The 18,295-nt window shown below is 46.2% G+C and overlaps 1 protein-coding gene across 20 annotated transcripts in view; it reads left to right on the top strand.

Annotated features, from left to right (window-relative positions):
* LOC119463375 (acetyl-CoA carboxylase-like) overlaps positions 1 to 18,295 on the top strand; it is a 124,121-nt gene that overhangs the window by 32,674 nt on the left and 73,152 nt on the right. For all 20 annotated transcript variants that reach the window (XR_007463648.1, XM_049656565.1, XM_049656564.1 and 17 more), the window contains 15 exons: positions 1,364 to 1,684; positions 2,871 to 2,981; positions 3,125 to 3,184; positions 4,063 to 4,725; positions 5,289 to 5,500; positions 6,474 to 6,602; positions 8,172 to 8,262; positions 9,436 to 9,654; positions 11,570 to 11,689; positions 12,465 to 12,654; positions 13,091 to 13,215; positions 13,991 to 14,104; positions 14,641 to 14,844; positions 16,205 to 16,323; positions 16,611 to 16,766. Coding sequence is in view for 19 of the 20 variants with exons in the window: in XM_049656565.1 (XP_049512522.1) it covers positions 1,364 to 1,684; positions 2,871 to 2,981; positions 3,125 to 3,184; positions 4,063 to 4,725; positions 5,289 to 5,500; positions 6,474 to 6,602; positions 8,172 to 8,262; positions 9,436 to 9,654; positions 11,570 to 11,689; positions 12,465 to 12,654; positions 13,091 to 13,215; positions 13,991 to 14,104; positions 14,641 to 14,844; positions 16,205 to 16,323; positions 16,611 to 16,766 (2,834 nt within the window). In the remaining variant the exon portion in view is untranslated. The remainder of the gene's footprint in view (positions 1 to 1,363; positions 1,685 to 2,870; positions 2,982 to 3,124; positions 3,185 to 4,062; positions 4,726 to 5,288; positions 5,501 to 6,473; positions 6,603 to 8,171; positions 8,263 to 9,435; positions 9,655 to 11,569; positions 11,690 to 12,464; positions 12,655 to 13,090; positions 13,216 to 13,990; positions 14,105 to 14,640; positions 14,845 to 16,204; positions 16,324 to 16,610; positions 16,767 to 18,295) is intronic.

Here is an 18,295-nt window from a genome sequence, read left to right as displayed (position 1 = left end):
CTGGGCTAGTTCGACCGCGACATGCAGAGGCAAGGCACGCACGTGCTTCTCGTGCTTAACTGCTCAGCGCAGCACGTTCCAACTTCTCTGATGGCAGTGACTCAACTTTTCCTGCCGCCCAATACGACTTCGAAAGTGCAGCCACTTGATTTAGGCATAACACATTCCTTTAAGGCATTGTATAGACGCCTCATTGTGGAGCGCTTGCTCATCGCTGTTGACCGCCTGCCGCCAACTCGCCGCTTCGAGTTTCACTGTATTCAGTCGTTGAGATGGTGAAGGCGGCCTGGGCAGAGGTGACGGCCGCTTGCGTGCGGAACTGTTTCCGCGAGGCCGGCTTCGTCGACGTAGTATCTGATGGCAAGCCTGACGTTTCCGAAGAGGATCAGTCTGGTGGCGATTTGTGGCATCGTGTCGGCGACTCCGAAATGGGGGGCCATGACATTGGCTGAGATGGGTTTATTTATGCTGATGAAGACAGTGACATTGCGGAACCGTGCGCGGACGAGGAATCGTTCGTGAAGTGCAGGCCCGAGAGCGACGCAGGAGTAATCGGATTACGATGAAACTTCAAAGCCAGCACTCATAAGCGCGCCTGTAGCAATGGGCTACATAGCACGCTTCCGCTTTAGATATTTTAAGCTGGAGACCACCCTCATCGAATGGGCACTGCAGAAACAGACGAGCATCACGGACTTTATTGCTAAAAAAAAGAAAAATGTGTTTTGACTAGCACCTTATTATTATTTTTTTAAGCTGTGGTCCACTTACTACGAACTTCAGGATATAACGAACAGATGCTGCGTGACGCTCAGGTTCGTTATAAGCGGGCTTGACTGTAGTGAACGTGGTGCCCTTGCACAGGAGTGTAAGGTGAGGAAGGCATATTTTGCCATTAATAATGCAAGCTTGAGAAGACAAAAAAAAATGTGTTAATGAACATTTTATGAGAACCTTGGGGGCAGTTGTCTATATATATAGCAAATTTGTAGGCAATCATATTTCACTGTAGCCCCCTTAAAAAAAAAAATTGCGCATAATTCAATATATTCATCGTCGAATTTCAATGCTCAATCCAGGCGGTCAAACCGTGTGCGCCAGAAGTGCTACAAAGGCAGCCCCGCTATAACGTTGAAAGGAAACGCCCTGCGACAAAGTGCATGACCAAGTTTGAAAAACGGCTTGCCGCGGCGGCGGATATTGCCATGCCAAGTCATGGCAGGTGCTTTCCAGGCAAAACTTGCCGCATCACCATCCATTTTATGGAGACACCCATCGCGTTTTTCTTGCCAATTTCTGTTCTCAACAACCCGTGCTCCTCCTTGATCGACGCTCCTCTTTTGTTTGCATTCAAACCTTGCAGGCAGCCCAGCGGATTGGATTTCCCGTCATGATCAAGGCCTCGGAAGGTGGCGGTGGCAAGGGCATCCGCAAGTCCGAATCGGCCAACGACTTCCCCCAGTGCTTCCGGCAGGTGCAGAGCGAGGTTCCCGGCTCGCCAATCTTCATCATGAAGCTGGCGACGTGCGCGCGCCACCTCGAGGTGCAGCTTCTGGCCGATCAGTACGGCACAGCCATCTCCCTGTTCGGCCGCGACTGTTCCATCCAGCGGCGCCACCAGAAGATTATCGAGGAGGCGCCCTGCATCATCGCCACGCCGCCTGTGCTTGAGCAGATGGAGCGGGTACGTTGGGTCTTTGTGTTCGGCTAGCAGTATTCTGATCTCGTTAAGACTTCTGGGCTTGTTGGTAGTCGACCCTGGATATATCCAATGCGACAGGGATAGCGAAATAGTTCCATATATTGATAATTCGGAATATAAAATTTGCCTCTCTGAAGCTTACCTGAAAACTCCGCACATCTTGGATAGTTTCCCCAAGATCGTGAAAAATGGCTTTATACCGATTCGTTTCTTCAAGGCCATGTCTAACGCACAAAAGTTAGCTTAGTTTTTGTGCACGAATGCCACAAATAACTCACACTGCAGAATGTCCTTGATATAGTGATAGCAATGCTAACCCTAAACGTACCTTGCAATACTTTTGGTAGCCTTAGGCAAGGGGAAACCGTAGTACCATTACGGTGCCACAAGGTACTGCTGGGTACAAACACAGAGGTGAAATGTATGAACAAGGCACAGAAGTTTTTTTCAGGCTAGAACTAACGTTTCAACATGGGGTCTTCGTCAAGGCTTGTCTTCGTCCTGACGAAGACGGGTCCCCTCTTCGAGATGTTGGCTCCAGCCTGAGGCACCTGCTTGTCCGACCATTCTCGATTACTTGCACGTGTAATGCAGCTATTTTGGGATGGTTTTTCGATATACTAATAGTGCCAAAATGAACAGTGACAGGTGAAAGGCGCGAATGCGGCACTATGTGCTCACGTTTCGCCTGTCGGACCTTGATCGAACATTTGCCGTGATTTTAATGTCACCGTTATGTTGCAATGCTTGCTGTCAGATCTGTGCCTTGTGTGTCTCGTCCCCGCTCACATCTTAGTCTTCTGTGTTTTTCAATACAGTCGAACCCGGATATATCGAACTCGCATATAACGAATCATTGTGTATAACAAACAGCAGTAAAATCCCTTTGAAAATTTTTGTATAACATTTTTATTTCATATATCGAATTACCGATATAACTTTTTTGTGATCCCCTTCAGATTCGATGTATCCGGGTTTGACTGTAGTGCATTTCCATCAAGTCTAAAAACCATGATGTAGCTATGTTTCAGTTCCCTCCAGTTTCAAATCAATTTTATTCAACATCCATCTGATGTGTGGAGTGCATGCGAAAGCCTAGAGAGTTGAACCTCGCTGTGCTTGCAACATCTCTCACCCTGCGCCTTGGCATTTTCTCTTTCTTCTCCAGGCCGCTGTACGGCTAGCGAAGATGGTAGGCTACGTAAGTGCAGGCACCGTGGAGTACCTCTATAGCGAAGATGGCAAATTTTACTTCCTGGAGCTCAACCCAAGGCTTCAGGTGAGCTCTAGTCCTTCCCGACACTGCTACACTCGACAGTGTCAGAAGTACGGCGAACTCTTGTCACTTACTTGAGACTGCTAGCATTGGAAATTGCCGGGCATTGTGCGGGTTTCTCACCTGACGCATCTTTCTCGGTCTAGGTTGAACATCCTTGTACAGAGATGGTCGCCGATGTCAACTTACCTGCGTGCCAACTTCAGGTGGGTCACGATGATGACTTGTCAAACTCGTCAAGCCGATGGCATCCTCACGATTAGTCGTTGTGGTGTGCGAGCTGCCTGTGGAACACTACTTTGACATGTTGCCAATATTCTTTAAAAAATTTCAATTTATAATCAATGCATTTTGCCCATGCTGAAGCTTGAAGCCGAAGCTGGAAGGATGATAAAGAAATTAGAATGTAAGACCCATGTGTGATAACAATAAGCAATTTGCAGGCTAAAGTGAGTTTGGTTGAAATACAGGAATAATTGGAGATATCTGGGAGATGCCTTCATCGTGGCAGTGGGTGTAAACACTCTGATCATCATAAAAGGAAAAGAAAGCGATTACAAAAAAAAAAAAAAATACACTGCAGAAACTCCTTAGTGGGACTTGTCAGATAGTGCATAAGCATTCTTTCCAATTGCTCATCTTGCACACATGCATCTCTGATGCATCCGAACGCATCTAGTCGTGTCATGGCAGCATTTGCTTAATGAGTTAATTAGGCTTATTTTTGCTCCATAGAGGCAACATTTGCTCAATTAATTAGGCTTAATTAATCTTAAATACCCTTAATTAACCTTGATTATGCTTAATATAGCTTAACCTTATTGAACCTTAGGCTTGATGTTTAACCCAAATTAATTTTAGTTAGCCTCACTATTCTTAGATACCCTACAAGTACCACAATACTACATGAAAGATGTAGCACTGTTATGTAGTATTTCTCTTCTAATGCGTAAGCATTCTAGGGCTACTTCCCTTTTTTGTGATTGCACTTTTCAGCATGTGCCTACTTGGTAAAAAGCTTACTCTGCTAAGGCTGATGTCAATGATAATTAACCTTTATATGTCTGGTCAGTTACCAACGCAGATTGCCATGGGCGTCCCGCTGCACCGCATCAAGGACATCCGGCTTCTGTATGGCGAGTCACCCTGGGGCGAGTCGCCCATCGACTTTGACAACCAGGTGCAGCGGCCCCGGCCCCTGGGGCACGTCATCGCTGCCCGAATCACCTCCGAGAATCCCGACGAGGGTTTTAAGCCGAGCGCCGGAACGGTGCAGGAGCTGAACTTCCGCTCCAACAAGAACGTCTGGGGCTACTTCAGCGTTGGTGCCTCCGGTGGACTGCACGAGTTTGCCGACTCGCAGTTTGGCCACTGCTTCTCGTGGGGCGAGGACCGTGAGGAGGCCCGTGAGAACCTCGTGCTTGCCCTGAAGGAACTGTCGATTCGTGGCGACTTCCGCACCACGGTCGAGTACCTCATAACTCTGCTCGAGACGGACGCGTTTCTCAGCAACACATTTGACACGGGATGGCTCGACAAGCTCATTGCCGAGCGGGTGCAGGCCGAGAAGCCCGACACGATGCTGTCGGTGATCTGCGGCGCACTGCACGTAGCGCACCGGACGATCCGTGAAAACTTCCGCAACTTCCAGACGTGCCTCGAGAAGGGCCAGATCCTGCCGGCGACGACGCTGACCAACACGCTTACGGTGGACCTCATTCATGAGTTGGTCAAGTACACTGTCCAGGTGGGTGGCTTGCTCACTGTGACTCTTCTGTAGGAACACAGTTCCTTGCTGCTATAGTACCACATTTGCTAAATTATAGCGCTGCTGCAAATGTATCCAAGGGGATTGTTAGTTTTGCATGCATAAATAAAAACGTGCATTGTTCTAAATTAAACGAAAGTGGTGTGCAAGATTGCTTGCTCAATTAGTGCTTACGAACTGTTTGCGCATTCTACTCAGCGCACTCACTCAAGTCATCACTGATTAAGAATGGCACAATCAAGCTAAGAGAAGTTGACTCCTTGCCAGACTTGCCCTACTGTCTTCACCATGTGGTGCTGTGCCGCGTTGGATTCTTGATGTGCGGGGAAGTGCACTCAAGGGCTCCCATGAGGTCTAGGGTTGGCATCCTATCATAGCTTGGACACTTAGGGGTCGAGCATGACTGATGATCGCATTCTATATCTTATGCGGTTCTAGATACAGCGCTTTGAGCAATGTAAGCACGTAAATAAATGGACAAACTGATATGCTGCCACTGCTAGAAGTCGCCCTAACTCGGCCTGTGGGTGCACATCTGGCAGGTGTCCCAGTGTGGCCCGACATCGTACTTCCTGGTGATGAATGGCTCGACTCGACGCGTGGAGGCGCACCGGCTGAGCGACGATCGCCTGCTGCTGTCCATAGATGGCGCCAGCTACACGACGTACATGAAGGAAGAAGTTGATCGGTATCGAGTGGTCATCGGCAACCAGACGTGCATCTTTGAAAAGGAGAAAGATCCCAGTGTTCTGAGGTTGGTTTCGTGATTTGTGCAACTGTTCATTAGCGGCATTTTGAAATACTGAATCCTTATTATGTACCTAAAATAACAATAACAACAATGTTGGGGGGGGGGGGGGGCGATTCAAAACAAGTTTTTCACTCTAGATTAAAGACTTTGTATTTCACTGGTCGACCAGGAGCAAATTTCAGTCTTATCGTGTCCTTACGGCACTTTAATAACAATAACAAACAATTGCAAATTTCACTGGTTGATTCAAAGCAGGTTTCTTTACTCTGGATTGTAGATTTTGTATTCCACTCGTCAAGCTGGGGGGGCCTTCAGTGGTCATTTTGTATCAGCTTGCTCCGCAATTGGTCCATCGTCCAGGCATGGATTCATCCAAAATTTGGAGGCCGGCTGTATTGCTTCCCCGTGCTGAGGGATGGGTGCGTCTGGTTTCAGTTCTCCCAACATTGGAGCTTTAGCTTGTCTATGAACTTATTGCCCCTTTTCAAAATACGTACAGGTTTACCGGAGACGTAATCGTGAGCTCCCGGGTTGGTGGTGCCACCTGGTGGCGTAGAGTTTAACCGAGAGTGGGCACAGAGCTATTACTGCAGTGACCAACCATATTCTGCTTAGCTGCTGGTGGGAAGTGTCACCAGCGACTTAAACATTAACGTGCAGCTTTCTCGGAAAAATGTTTGTCGACAAGAACACCCATGTAACACGAAAACGTGTCTAACACTTTGCGGTTAGACAAAGTGCCGCAAGATATCGCTGCCAATGTTGCTACTGCTGTCCATGGCTCTGGTAATCCGTAAACGGTAATAAGTTTATGAACAAGGTAAAGCGTTGTATCGATGTGCTATGATGCTTCTTTTTTTCTTTACATAGGTGGCTACACTTTCTGCTGGGACAAGGCTCAATTTAGTCGTACAATTTCAAGCAGTACAAACGAGAAAAGTGTAGTGGCACCGAAATCACCCTGATGCTATCGCAGGTCGCCCTCGACAGGCAAGTTGCTTCAATTCCTGGTGGAAGACGGCGCACATGTGGTCTGTGGCCAGTCATACGCAGAGATTGAGGTGATGAAGATGGTGATGACGCTTACCGTTGAAGAGAGCGGGTGGTGAGTAGTAGTGTACCGGCTTGACGCTTCCTGCCATCAAGCATTTGCATAATGGTGCTTCCGTTGCATTCAGTTTTGTGTGCTTTTGCTTGTTTGTCTACGTCACGTTATGTAATGCCTTTAGTGCAGTTTAAAGCCAAGAAACAGTGCTGTTGCTCTGATGGGTGGCAGTAACTTGGGGCCATGTTCTGTAATCATTTTCCTTTGTCATTATTTTGTGCCATCCATCGCACTGAGTGCGTGAGCTAGGCTGGGAAATTGTCTTTGCAGCAGGGAGTGTGTTTGACACTTTTTTTTTAACTATTCGATAATAAAACTGGACTTAATATTAACGTAAAGGAATCTAAGTGACCATGCCCCAAAAATATGGGAATGCTGGCCCAGGAAGCATCGGTTCGCCAATTCTTTCTCTGCCCAGAGTATCACAGAATGGAACAAGCGGCCTGAAATGCAAGTGCGCTCACAGAATAAATGTTGGATATTCAGTAACTATATAGCAGTGCAACCTGAAACACGGATGAAGAAAGAGGATAGATCAGCGCTCATCCCGTACTCTTTCTTTGTCCGTGTTCCAGGTTGCACTCCTATATATTTACTGAATATGCACCAACAAGCCCAGCTACAGGTACTGCAATGGTTGAATAGTCAAGAAAGAAAAAAAAAATCCTTATATAATCTGGCCCTTGCATGTTCTATGCTTTATTACTGTCCTAGCTGGTAAGGGATGTTTGCTGTTGGTTGCTGAGCAGCAGGACTGCTGACTGCTGCTGTTTTCTCTGGCCACAAAGCTCTCTGAAACTTTAAAACGGCAGGTTGTAACGTGTGCATTTTGGGCCACACAAACAAGTTTGATGGGTGGGAACTTGTGTTTCCTCGGACACTGCCTACATTCGCACATTTTTGTCGGCAGGCTTAATTGCTTGTGCATCGTTTGTGAGTGAATGTTGGTGCTGTCATAGTTTTGCTGCTTCTTGCTGTTTCTTGCTCTAAACTGCACATTGCTTCTGCTTTGCATCAGTTCTCTGTGTTGTGCTCGTCTGTGCGTGCGTGGGTAGATGTACAGTACAGACCACTGTTAAAGGCCCATTTAGTACTAGGCTACCAGTTACAGCTGGATTATAGCAGGAAGGCAGGCATCTATTTTTAATGCATAGATGTCAGCCTATCGGCCTATTTATTCCTCTATAAAAGGTGTCAGTTATAATTAGCTTTATTACCCAGCTAGGGGGTGTTCCCTTTAAGAGTGGATTGTACTGTATTATCGTGGACAAATAAAATGCGAATGGGAAAGCACGAAGCATAACGAAGTCCTTTCATGAGTAAAAAAAAAATGCTCCGAGTGTAATCTTGCATTGTTGCAAATCCGGTTGCGAGAGATGGTGTGGACGCCCAGACTAAGGCGTACAAGCTGAAATAGTGCCAAAATTGCACAAAAAGGCTACGATTGAACACATTTCAATTAGGGATAACCCTGTTCGTGTTGCATTTGTCCTCCACAATGGTACGCATGCTTCTGCTAGTGGGTCACATGACCTAAGAGTTTGCCCCGGCTTCTCCCTCTCTCTCCAGTGTTCACTTCATAAAGCGGCCTGGTGCAGTCCTCGAAGCTGGTTGTGAGCTTGCCAGGCTTGAACTGGACGACCCTTCAAGAGTGAACAAGGTGAGCGGGCGTGCAGAGACTTGTTCTGCGGTAGGACACTATCGCGCGGCTTGTTTACAGGACTTAAAACCTCCCGTTGTTTTCTATACATGGCAAATAAAACCAGCGAAGGGAGGCTGCTGTCCACTTGCATTGTGTGTGAAGTGTCAGTGTATTGCATATCATGTTGCATATGAAGAATGTGCTGTGATGATGACAGTAATCTACACACGCGAGAAATGGTAACAGCAGACCGTTGCGTTAAGAAAAGAGAGGATGCATGCCTTAGGCAGCCCTAAGTTTCTTTTTATAAACTGGTGACATGTGAAGCATTTGTTTCAATTTTTGTAGCTGCTTATTTTGTAGTTTTTGATGGATAACTAGTTAATTGTTGTCTTTGCTCTGGTGCACGTGTGATTGCTTTTTTTATTTTTTTGTATAAATAAAACATCGTTAATTCGAACTCCAAGACGACCGGAAATTTGACATGCGCCGACAACATGTATGTGACAACATGCGCCGTAAGAAGCCCCCCCCCACCCCCACCCGCTCCACTATTTTCTTTTATTTTTTGTTTTCTGATCCTTTTAAGCCAGATGGGAAAAGGATGACGTGCGCGTGCTTTGCTTGCTCGAATTGGGTCTCAGCTGTCCGCACATCATTCCTTGTCGAGTCATTTTTACGGCGCACAACATTACAGTGGCTTGCAAACACCGAACCTTCACCTTTGGCTTGGGTTTGTCCGAAAGTAGTTGATGGGAGCGAGAAATTTTGTTTGAATTAATTGTTGCATGTTTTTTGGAGTTCAAATTCATGGGAGTTCTTCTCTATTCGAATACATACGACTTTGCTGGTACCAACAGAACAGTTCAAGTTATCCGTCATTTCGACTGAAGAGTCTTCGTATTAAGATTTTTCTGTTATGTGTGTTCTTGTTGTTTCTCAATAAAAATTTCTCTTGTGAGTGAAGGCACTTGACCTACAGCTGTCCCAGTGTTCCTGCCTAATCGTTGTGCTTTCGTAGGTGTGCTTCATCACAGGCACATTTATATGTTATTAATAAACATTCATAAATTGGCCCATTGATTAAAGTATACTCAGTAACTGATAGATTGCATGTTTCTCCTCCACTGTGACTTTTTGGCAAGAGGGGTGGAAGATTTGAACGAAGCCCATTGGTATTTGCGCTTGCAGGCAATTCCGTTTGAGGGCAGTTTCCCAGCACCCGAGTCGGAAGGTGGGCTTCACGAGGAGAAGCTGAACCAGCAGTTCCTGGCGGCCAAGCAGGATTTGGAGAATGTGCTGGATGGATATGTGCTGCCGGACCCGCACTTTGCGCAGCACATGACCGCCTCCCTGGACACCTTTATGCGCACACTCCGGGACCCAACACTGCCCCTCATGGAGCTGAAAGTGAGTTGACGTTTTGGAAGATGGTTGAGGTTGACTCAAAGTTGTGGCATGATTGCGGGATGACACGAGTGCAGTAAATGCTAGGCTGCTTCTTCTCCGTCGAGGGAATGTGTGTTGCTTGCGTGCTTGAATGTCCAAGACAGACCGGCAGAGACTGTTTCCTCAAGCTGGAAGTACTGCCGCTATAAATAGCGGCTACAGGTGCGCTTATGTTTCTGGCTGACGCGAAGCAGTTGCTGAAGCTTAAACAAAGACAACTTATATTTACAAGGGTTTTGTACATGACGGAGTTTCATATAGACATAAAGTGGAACTGGATCGCATAGGGTGACTCTCTCGGCAGAGCTGACGGTGCTAGAACCTCAATTCTGGTCCAAAACTATTTATTGGGGCAGCGGGGCCACATTTTGTAGCTCTCAATGCCTCGCCCCAAATGTTTTTCAGTCCAATCACCGCTGCCTGGCTTCGTGAATGGATTGTTGATGCACCAGTCGGCAAATTTATGCGAGGATCGTCGTGCGAGTGGTCTGCCGACTGTTCAAACATTGAACCTCAACCACAGTCACATTTTTTAAACACATTCATAGTATGAACTTGATTCTCCAAGTAAATCGTATAGAAATACAACAATGGAGAGGGCCACGTACTCATCAATAGTGCATTCCACGTAAAGGTATCCAAACACAGCTTAAAGCAACAAAGCCTAACAAAACAAAAGCCCTATTAAGATGCGGCGGCAGGATGAAAGTGAACACCTATTGCCAAACTCGCACACAAGCTTGCCGTACCTTTCTCAAGCTGGAAAACGTTCGACAAGGTAGTGAGCGCAAGCCCCCTGTCCCAGAAAGATATCAGTAAGGCACCTCGGGGCGCACACTTCCCGAACCACATCGCTTGGGGCTGAAACTGTCACTTTTTTTCTGACACTACAAAAGATTTGCACGCCAGTCGAGACAGTGCCTGTAGAGAACGGTGTACATGATGGCTGTGTGCACAAGACTCATCACCCGCATTGGGACCAGAGCCAGGCACAACCTTGTCGGTTCTCCTCATGAAAACAACTGCACGAAAGATGCATGTGGCACTGTGCTGATTGTTGCCCCTCATGGTAACAGCTTCACTCACTAATGAGTGCAGCTCCGTGATGAGCTAAATTAGCTAAGCGCACTCATTTGCTTCCTATGCTGTAGCTTACGGTTAGCTGTAGTCGGCTAGCTTGCCAGTTTGTGCAGGCTCGGGCTAGTTGGCTGGTTGTAATATAAGCTAACAGCGTGAAGGTAAGAAGGGACAAAAACACAGCACTGAGTTCCAAGTCGTTTGTTCTTTTTTGGATCACTAGATTTTGTGCCAGTCTACAAGAATCATAAGATTTTCTTCCAAAAATCAGTTGGAAGTCAGCACCATGGGATCATTCTGCAAGTTCTGCCTTCGTGCTGTCAATGTATATCTCGCAATGTCTGACCGTCTGCCATTTTTGATAACGTGTCTTCTAAAAAATTTTCATCTCTTCTGCTGTTGAGCATGATGTTAGGGGTTCAAATCCCGGCGACTGTGTCCGCATTCATATAGAGGTTGAATGGAGGCGAAATGCAAGAACGCCCGTGTGCTTGCGTTGTAGTGCACGTTAAAGAACCCCAGCAAGAGGGAATGCAAATATGCTCATTTACTTAGATTTATGTGCACGTTAAAGAATCTCAGGCAGTCAAGATTAATCTGTAGCCCCTCTACTACTATGTCCCTCATAACCCGCTGTGCGGTTTCAGAACGTTTAACCCCAATGAACGTGGGTTTAACCCCACGTTCATTACATGAGCTAACTGCGGATGTTCAGGATGTCTGTTGGAACATCCGCAGATGTTCAGCATGTCTGTTGAAGACACTTCGAAAAATGTTTGTCTCTGGCCTCTGTTTGCAGGACATCATCTCCTCAATATCTGGGCGCATCCAGCCGTCCGTTGAGAACAACATCCGGACGCTGATGAAGATGTACGACAAGAACATCACCTCAGTCCTGGCCCAGTTCCCGAGCCAACAGGTGCAGAAAGCAGCCCAGCTTAGCCACATACTTTCTTTGATTGAATGCATCACCAGCACACCGCTTAAAGCATGACTGCTTTGTTATGAGAAGTGTGAAGAACACTCGTATCGCTTTCACAACAACTGTGAAAAGCAACTTCATCAACGGTCATTGTTATTTCTTTCTAATTTTAGGCTGCACGTGTGTAGCCAGGCCACATCCTTGTGGATTGATTTTAGGAATTGGCAGTGGAATAAATGACTCAAAAATTGGGACATGGACACAAGAAGGGACTGAACAACCGAAGCACTTGTGTCTAGTGTCTTTTTGTGTCCATGTCCCAATTGTCGCACTGTTATTTTCACCATGAATTCGTGCCAACTCACTCAGCTGCCAATCTTAGTAAATAAAAGGAATGCTTGAAGCAAAACAGTAGTACAGTGGAACCTCATTCATACGTTTTGGAAAAAAAAAAACTCGAGAGAAACGTAACTGGGAAAAAGTATAATCCGAAGCCACTAAAAGTTTGGCCGACTCAACTGACGTTGACATCTATGTAATGCCGAGTGTTGCATGTAATGCCGAGTGTTGCATTCTGACCTGCCCACGTGGTGAGAATCATTGAGGTGAGAACCGCGTGGTGAGAATCATTGCATGAACAAGGGCCATAACAATATCGTGGCCTGTAACATAGAAACTGTCCTGCTGAGAAGTTGGTCACGATGTTTGTCCCATCACATGTGATCGTTGCCGGAAATGTGAAAGCAGCCCCAACTCCTGTTGTTCGCCGCAGATTGCCGGCGTCATCGACAGCTATGCGGCGACGCTGCAGAAGCGGGCGGACCGGGATGTCTTCTTTATGACCACCCAGGGCATCGTGCAGCTGGTCCAGCGGTACCGGAACGGCATTCGCGGCCGCATGAAGAATGTGGTTCAGGAGTTGCTCAAGCAGTACCTCTCCGTGGAGATAGATTTTCAGCAAGGTATGTGTCGTGTGACTACAAGCACTGTGCTTTATAATAGGCCAAGCAGTAAGTGCCGCAATGTCATTGTGGGAACCATGACATTATCATGGCTGTATAGTCAGTCATGTCATTGTTGCAGGTGCAGATAGTATAATTGTCTGGTAGGTATTGCAAAGTCATTGTGGGAACCAGAACATCATCGCACTTGCATAGCTATACAGTCATGTCAGTTGCAGGTGTAGATGCTGTGTGTGAATGTGTGGCAGGTACTGCAATGTCAATGTGGGAATCATGGCATCCTTGCTCTCTTACGACTGTACAGTCATGTCATTGTTGCAGGTGTAGATATGCTTAGTGTGCGAATATCTGGCAGGTACTGCTAATTTCTATGAGGAGAAACGCAACATTTACAAGCGCAGATGATAAGTGTGTGACGTGTTCGTGGACTTTGCAGGCCACTACGACAAGTGCGTGGCACTGCTTCGCGAGAAGCACAAGGACAGCATGTCGGTCGTGGTGGACAAGATCTTCTCGCACCTGCAGGTGGCCAAGAAGAACCTGCTCATCATCAAGCTCATTGTGAGTTGCGGAGGCATTTGCTGACCATTATACTCTGGCTTTTCTATTGTCGGTGAAAAATTTCTGCTTTCTCATTTCTGCCTTTTTTTTATCATTCTATTGAAACTGTAATGGTATCTTCTTTTGTCTTCCTTTTCTTTTGTTGTGTTTTGCTGTACAGTTTCATTCCTAAAACCTACAGTGGTTTCGAAGTCTTTGCTCACACTGGGGATTGTCACCACAGTATAATTGTACTAAAAAAAAAAATGTAGAGCAAGGGAGGGTGAAGAGCCAGCTTGGTGTAAGTGCTTTGATATGAGGACTTGACGAAGCTTAATGACTGGAGAACTTGGAGAAGACAGCAGGAATCCATCTCGATGAAGACGAGAGTGCTTGACGAAGACTGAAGGACCTGAACAAGACCTGTGGAATCAGCGTGAAGATTTGACCAAGACTGCGGGAATCATGTTGAGAAAGAGTAGAGGACTTGAAGAAGACAAGAGGACTTGGTGAAAACCGGAGGTATCGTCTTGATGAAGACAACAAAACTTAACTTGACGACAAAGACAAGTCCTCTTGTTGGAACTGGGCTTGGGCTTCCCTCCCTCTCCCTTGTTCTTTTTGTTTCTTCAATTCAAATCTCTAACCCACCTCAGGAAGCAAACGAACATGTAACTCCTACGTGGTGGAATGGAGTGCCTTGCATGAAAGATGTTAAAGGTGTATGTTGCTGCTGTTTTTTTGTTTTTGTTTTTTAATTTGGTCACTCTGTGCAACTTGTCCCTGTGATGTTCAGGACCACCTTTGTGGCCACGAGCCCGGCCTGACTGACGAGCTCTCGTCTATCCTGAACGAACTGACCACTCTGAGCAAGACGGACAATGCCAAGGTGGCTCTCCGGGCACGGCAGGTGAGTCTAACTTACCCAACTAGCTCAAGTACAACACCTTACTGAGCTTCGTTTGTTTCATTGTGCTATTGTGGAGTACTCAGTTATAACTTGTACAGTGGAACCTCACTAATATGATTATGTTTTTTGGGATAAGTTTTTTTTTTCTTTTCCCGATAATACGATTTCGTTGAATAATACATTGGATGATACAATTTTCGGATGATACGCTTTATTTTACTGTTCCCGTGAAGATCTTGTCAACGAGGTTTCACTGTATTTTCTTACATACGTGCTTAGGTACTCTGCAAGTTAATGAACTGCCAGATATACAATGAAACATCAACCTTTAGTTGTCACGGCTGCTAAACATCATGAGACGTGATTAACATGATGCAATGAAGCATTAACATGAGAGGTAACAGTGAGACGTTAACCACAATGAAACATGATTAACAAGTGTGGCTCACATTTCCTTGCCACACATTTCATGATTGCGAAGCAGCAGGTTGTTGAGCATACAATCTGACCAACGTCATGATTACGCCTGTGTGCAGGTGTTGATAGCGACTCACCAGCCAGCGTGGGAGCTGCGGCACAACCAGATGGAGTCCATCTTCCTATCGGCGATTGACATGTACGGCCACGACTTCTGCCCCGAGAACCTGCAGAAGCTGATCCTCTCTGAGACATCCATCTTTGATGTGCTGCCCGACTTCTTCTATCATGGCAACGTCGTTGTCCAGAGGGCTGCTCTCGAGGTAAGTTGTGATGGCGTTGATTCTATTCTGTGGGCTCCAAACATACCTTCCTCATACATTGTATAGTATATCCAATTGTAATACGTCCCCAGTTTTTTGGTGGTTCGTCTAAAAAACAGTGCAGGCAAATCTAACATTCACTCTATTTTATAACAAGGAAAATGTTGCATGTTTCTAATTGTTGCAATCGGAAAAAGTACGAACCAGCAGAGTTTACCTTCAAAGGATGTTGATTTATTCGCAGGTATGTAGTATTCATGTCGTCACTCCAAGCTCTTTGTCACTGTCTGTTGACCACATGTATTCCTCAGTGCAGTCCGCAGCTTTTTGTATTCTGCATTTCCTGAACGGCTCCGCAGAAGTGGGATCGGAAGTGGGATAGTGGCCTACAACCAGACTAACCGATTTGCCGATTCATCTTGCGATGCAAACAAGTCTTCAGAATGTGAAAAACACATGACGTGGCTTTGTCGCCACTAGCTTAGCTTGTCGTATAACTTTTTCTTTAAAGGGCCCCTAAACCACTATGAGCTTGAAGGTGATCAAGCAGTTTCGCCTTCAACTTAGCTACCCTCACTCACGGGCTCTCTCTCTCTCCTCCTTGACGTGTACTTCATCGGAAGACACATGGATACTACGTCAATACTGAGTGTCACGTTGGCGCTATTTTATTGTTTGAAAACATCAACTCCCGCTTATCGAAACTCCGCGCTTTTTGGCTACACGCTGTTGCCGCCACACGCGCAGTGCAATATGCGCTACACGAGGTGAAATAATTTAACTGCACATGACAGGCAAGCAAGACAAAAAAGTTATTCTGCGACTGCACGGCAAAAGTGCGCTAGCCGGAACGAATTAAAGTAAATCAACTAAAGTGTCGTAGCAGATGGATCGGAACAGATGTCCCTCTTATACGCACCAATCGACAGCTTTTTTACCCTGGTGATGTGACATGGAAAACCGTGCTGGCATCGGGACGTGCGAAGAAAAGAGGAAAAGCCAGAGAGGAGCACACGACTTTTTTTATTCATCACGGGTGGTTTAGGGGCCCTTAAAATGAGGTTTTGTTATAAAAGCTGTGTGTCGTTGTTGCCAAGAAAGCGTTTGTCACCATCTTGTTACGACGACAGCGATGATGCTGGATCTTCAAGTAGGCTGTGGCCAACTTCCCGAATAGTTTTGGTTCGTATCCAGTTGTAAGATTCAGGCAATTTTTTACTTGCTAAATACAGTGCTTCCTGCATCGCTTGAATGAATTCAGTTGTTGCAGGTGTTTGTATTCTCTGTTCTATTATTGTCCCAAGTTATTCTGCTGGTGAAGCGACTTCACTGTGGTATGGATGTGTGTGTGTGTGCGCAGGTGTACGTGAGGCGTGCGTATGTCTCCTATGACCTGACATGCCTCCAGCACCTTCAGCTGCCCTCGGGCATCTGCGCTGCCCAGTTCCAGTTCCTACTTCCCAGCTCACACCCAAACAGGTGAGCACTTCGCTCTTGTTCGACGTTCACACTTAACTTTTCAGCAGTCCTTTAACACATAACAGGAGTTTGTCCTTGCTGCCCCTTATTGCATTCGTTTTCACGTCCTGTCCTCCTTTTTTTCTTTTTGTCATTGTCTTTTGGCACAAGTTTACCACTGAGAATAATTTTTTTTTTTGAACCATGAGGAGCATCATCTTTTCATGTGGCTGGATGGGACACCTGTTGAACCTCTGTAGAGTGAACACGGATATAACTGATAACTGGCATTTTGCTTATCAATGCAGGCAGATCCAAACCCCGGTAGTGACCGATGGGGACACAGCAGAGACGCCCAGCACACCCGAAGACACTGTGTCGGCATGGGAGCACGAACAGCCAGACCTGGACTCTCAACGTGTGGGCATCATGGCTGCCTTCAACACGTTCGATCAGTTTGCCAAGTAAGGGAGCTTCAATTCAGTTTGAAATTTTTCCTTCATACATTTGATCCAAGGGAAATGCGCACAAAGGCTTGATTGCCAGCCTGAGGGGTCCTATCAAGCTGATGTAGTCTAATGGATCGTATATAAGCTTGATGGACAGTATGAGAGCCTAATGGGGCCCCATCAAGCTGTGGCTTTTATACCCCTAGCAACCGTGCTCACCAGTGCATAATTATTCACGTTTTTGAGCTCTACACTGCATCATTCTACCCATGACCACTGACTTGTATCAGAAAATTGATTGTTATATTGTTAGGCATTAGAGTTAATAAAGGAGCACGCAGGCATTGGAACTAAAAATGCATAAGTCAGTGGTGGTCCAACTGCGCCATTTGCACCATTTTGCTATAATTCTACTCGTCTGCGCCTTGCTGCGCCCACCAAAGTGCAACTTGTGCCAAGTGCGCCAAAGCACCACCTTTGCCTTGGGCGCTACACGGACATCCCAGTAGCGTGGTCGATCCCTCCGTTTGTGGACAGACCCGCGGCTAAGGCTAAGCATTCGTCGCTTCGGCGACACGGACTTCGCGATCAAGCTTCGCGCGTAGAATTCTCAATCGGACATGCAGTTAAGTCTTTCAGCACTCGATGTTTCGGAATTCGTGACTAAGCACATCGAGCGTCGACTCCTCCAGCCCACGGCTAGGCATTTCGCGCATCGGCACTTGGGACTGCACGACTGAGCACATCAAGCATCGACTCCTCGGGCCCGCAGCTAGGCATTGTTGTTGCACAAAATTGTTTTTCTGCATTTCTAGTCGCTGTTGTATTATGTCTGATTTCTTAAAACTATTCTCAGCAAGTACTATTTACATAGGCAAATAAAGTCTGTTTGCAACGTTTTCTGCTATGGGCACGCGAGCTAAATGGCTGCGTCAGTCTGTCTTGCTTGTGTCCGTTTGCTCTAAAGAAGTACTTAACAATTGTGTAGTAGTAATAAGCTGCGCCAAATGTCACACACTTGCTTTTCTCCGGCTCCAACTGATCCAAAATGCAAAATTTTGTGCTTCAGAACTGCTACAATATGCTAATGTGGCTGCTCCTAAATTGCCACAAAACAGCTTTTTTCCTGCTCCGAAAATTGCTCCAATTCTTAAACTGGCTGCACCACCACTAAGTTTTGCCCTTTTTGAGTCCTGGCTATCACGGTGACTCAGTGGCCGTGCTGTTCTGGTTGCGAGTACGAAGTCACGGGCTCGCCTCTTCCATTCCAGTGGGAGCAGAACGTAAACTATGCTGCCATGTTTAACCAGCTAGTCAAACTCAATTCAGAGCCTTTAAATATGTCTCTCTTAGCTTACTGTGCAGCTGCTGGATGTAAAATCAAAACAATTGCTGTATTACTGTGACATCTTCGCTTCAATTCAACACTTTATTGAAGTAATTCATCTATTTGTAATATGTGCCCAACTGTCTAGATAAGGCAGAGCACTCTCTTACAAAAGATGCTATAGAAATTTAGTTGTCTTTCTGTTGATTTTTTGCTG

The sequence above is a fragment of the Dermacentor silvarum genome, chromosome 9 (genome assembly GCF_013339745.2).
Source record: "Dermacentor silvarum isolate Dsil-2018 chromosome 9, BIME_Dsil_1.4, whole genome shotgun sequence".
Classification (NCBI taxonomy): Eukaryota; Metazoa; Arthropoda; class Arachnida; order Ixodida; family Ixodidae; genus Dermacentor; species Dermacentor silvarum.
This window is presented reverse-complemented; position numbering and strand designations above follow the sequence as displayed.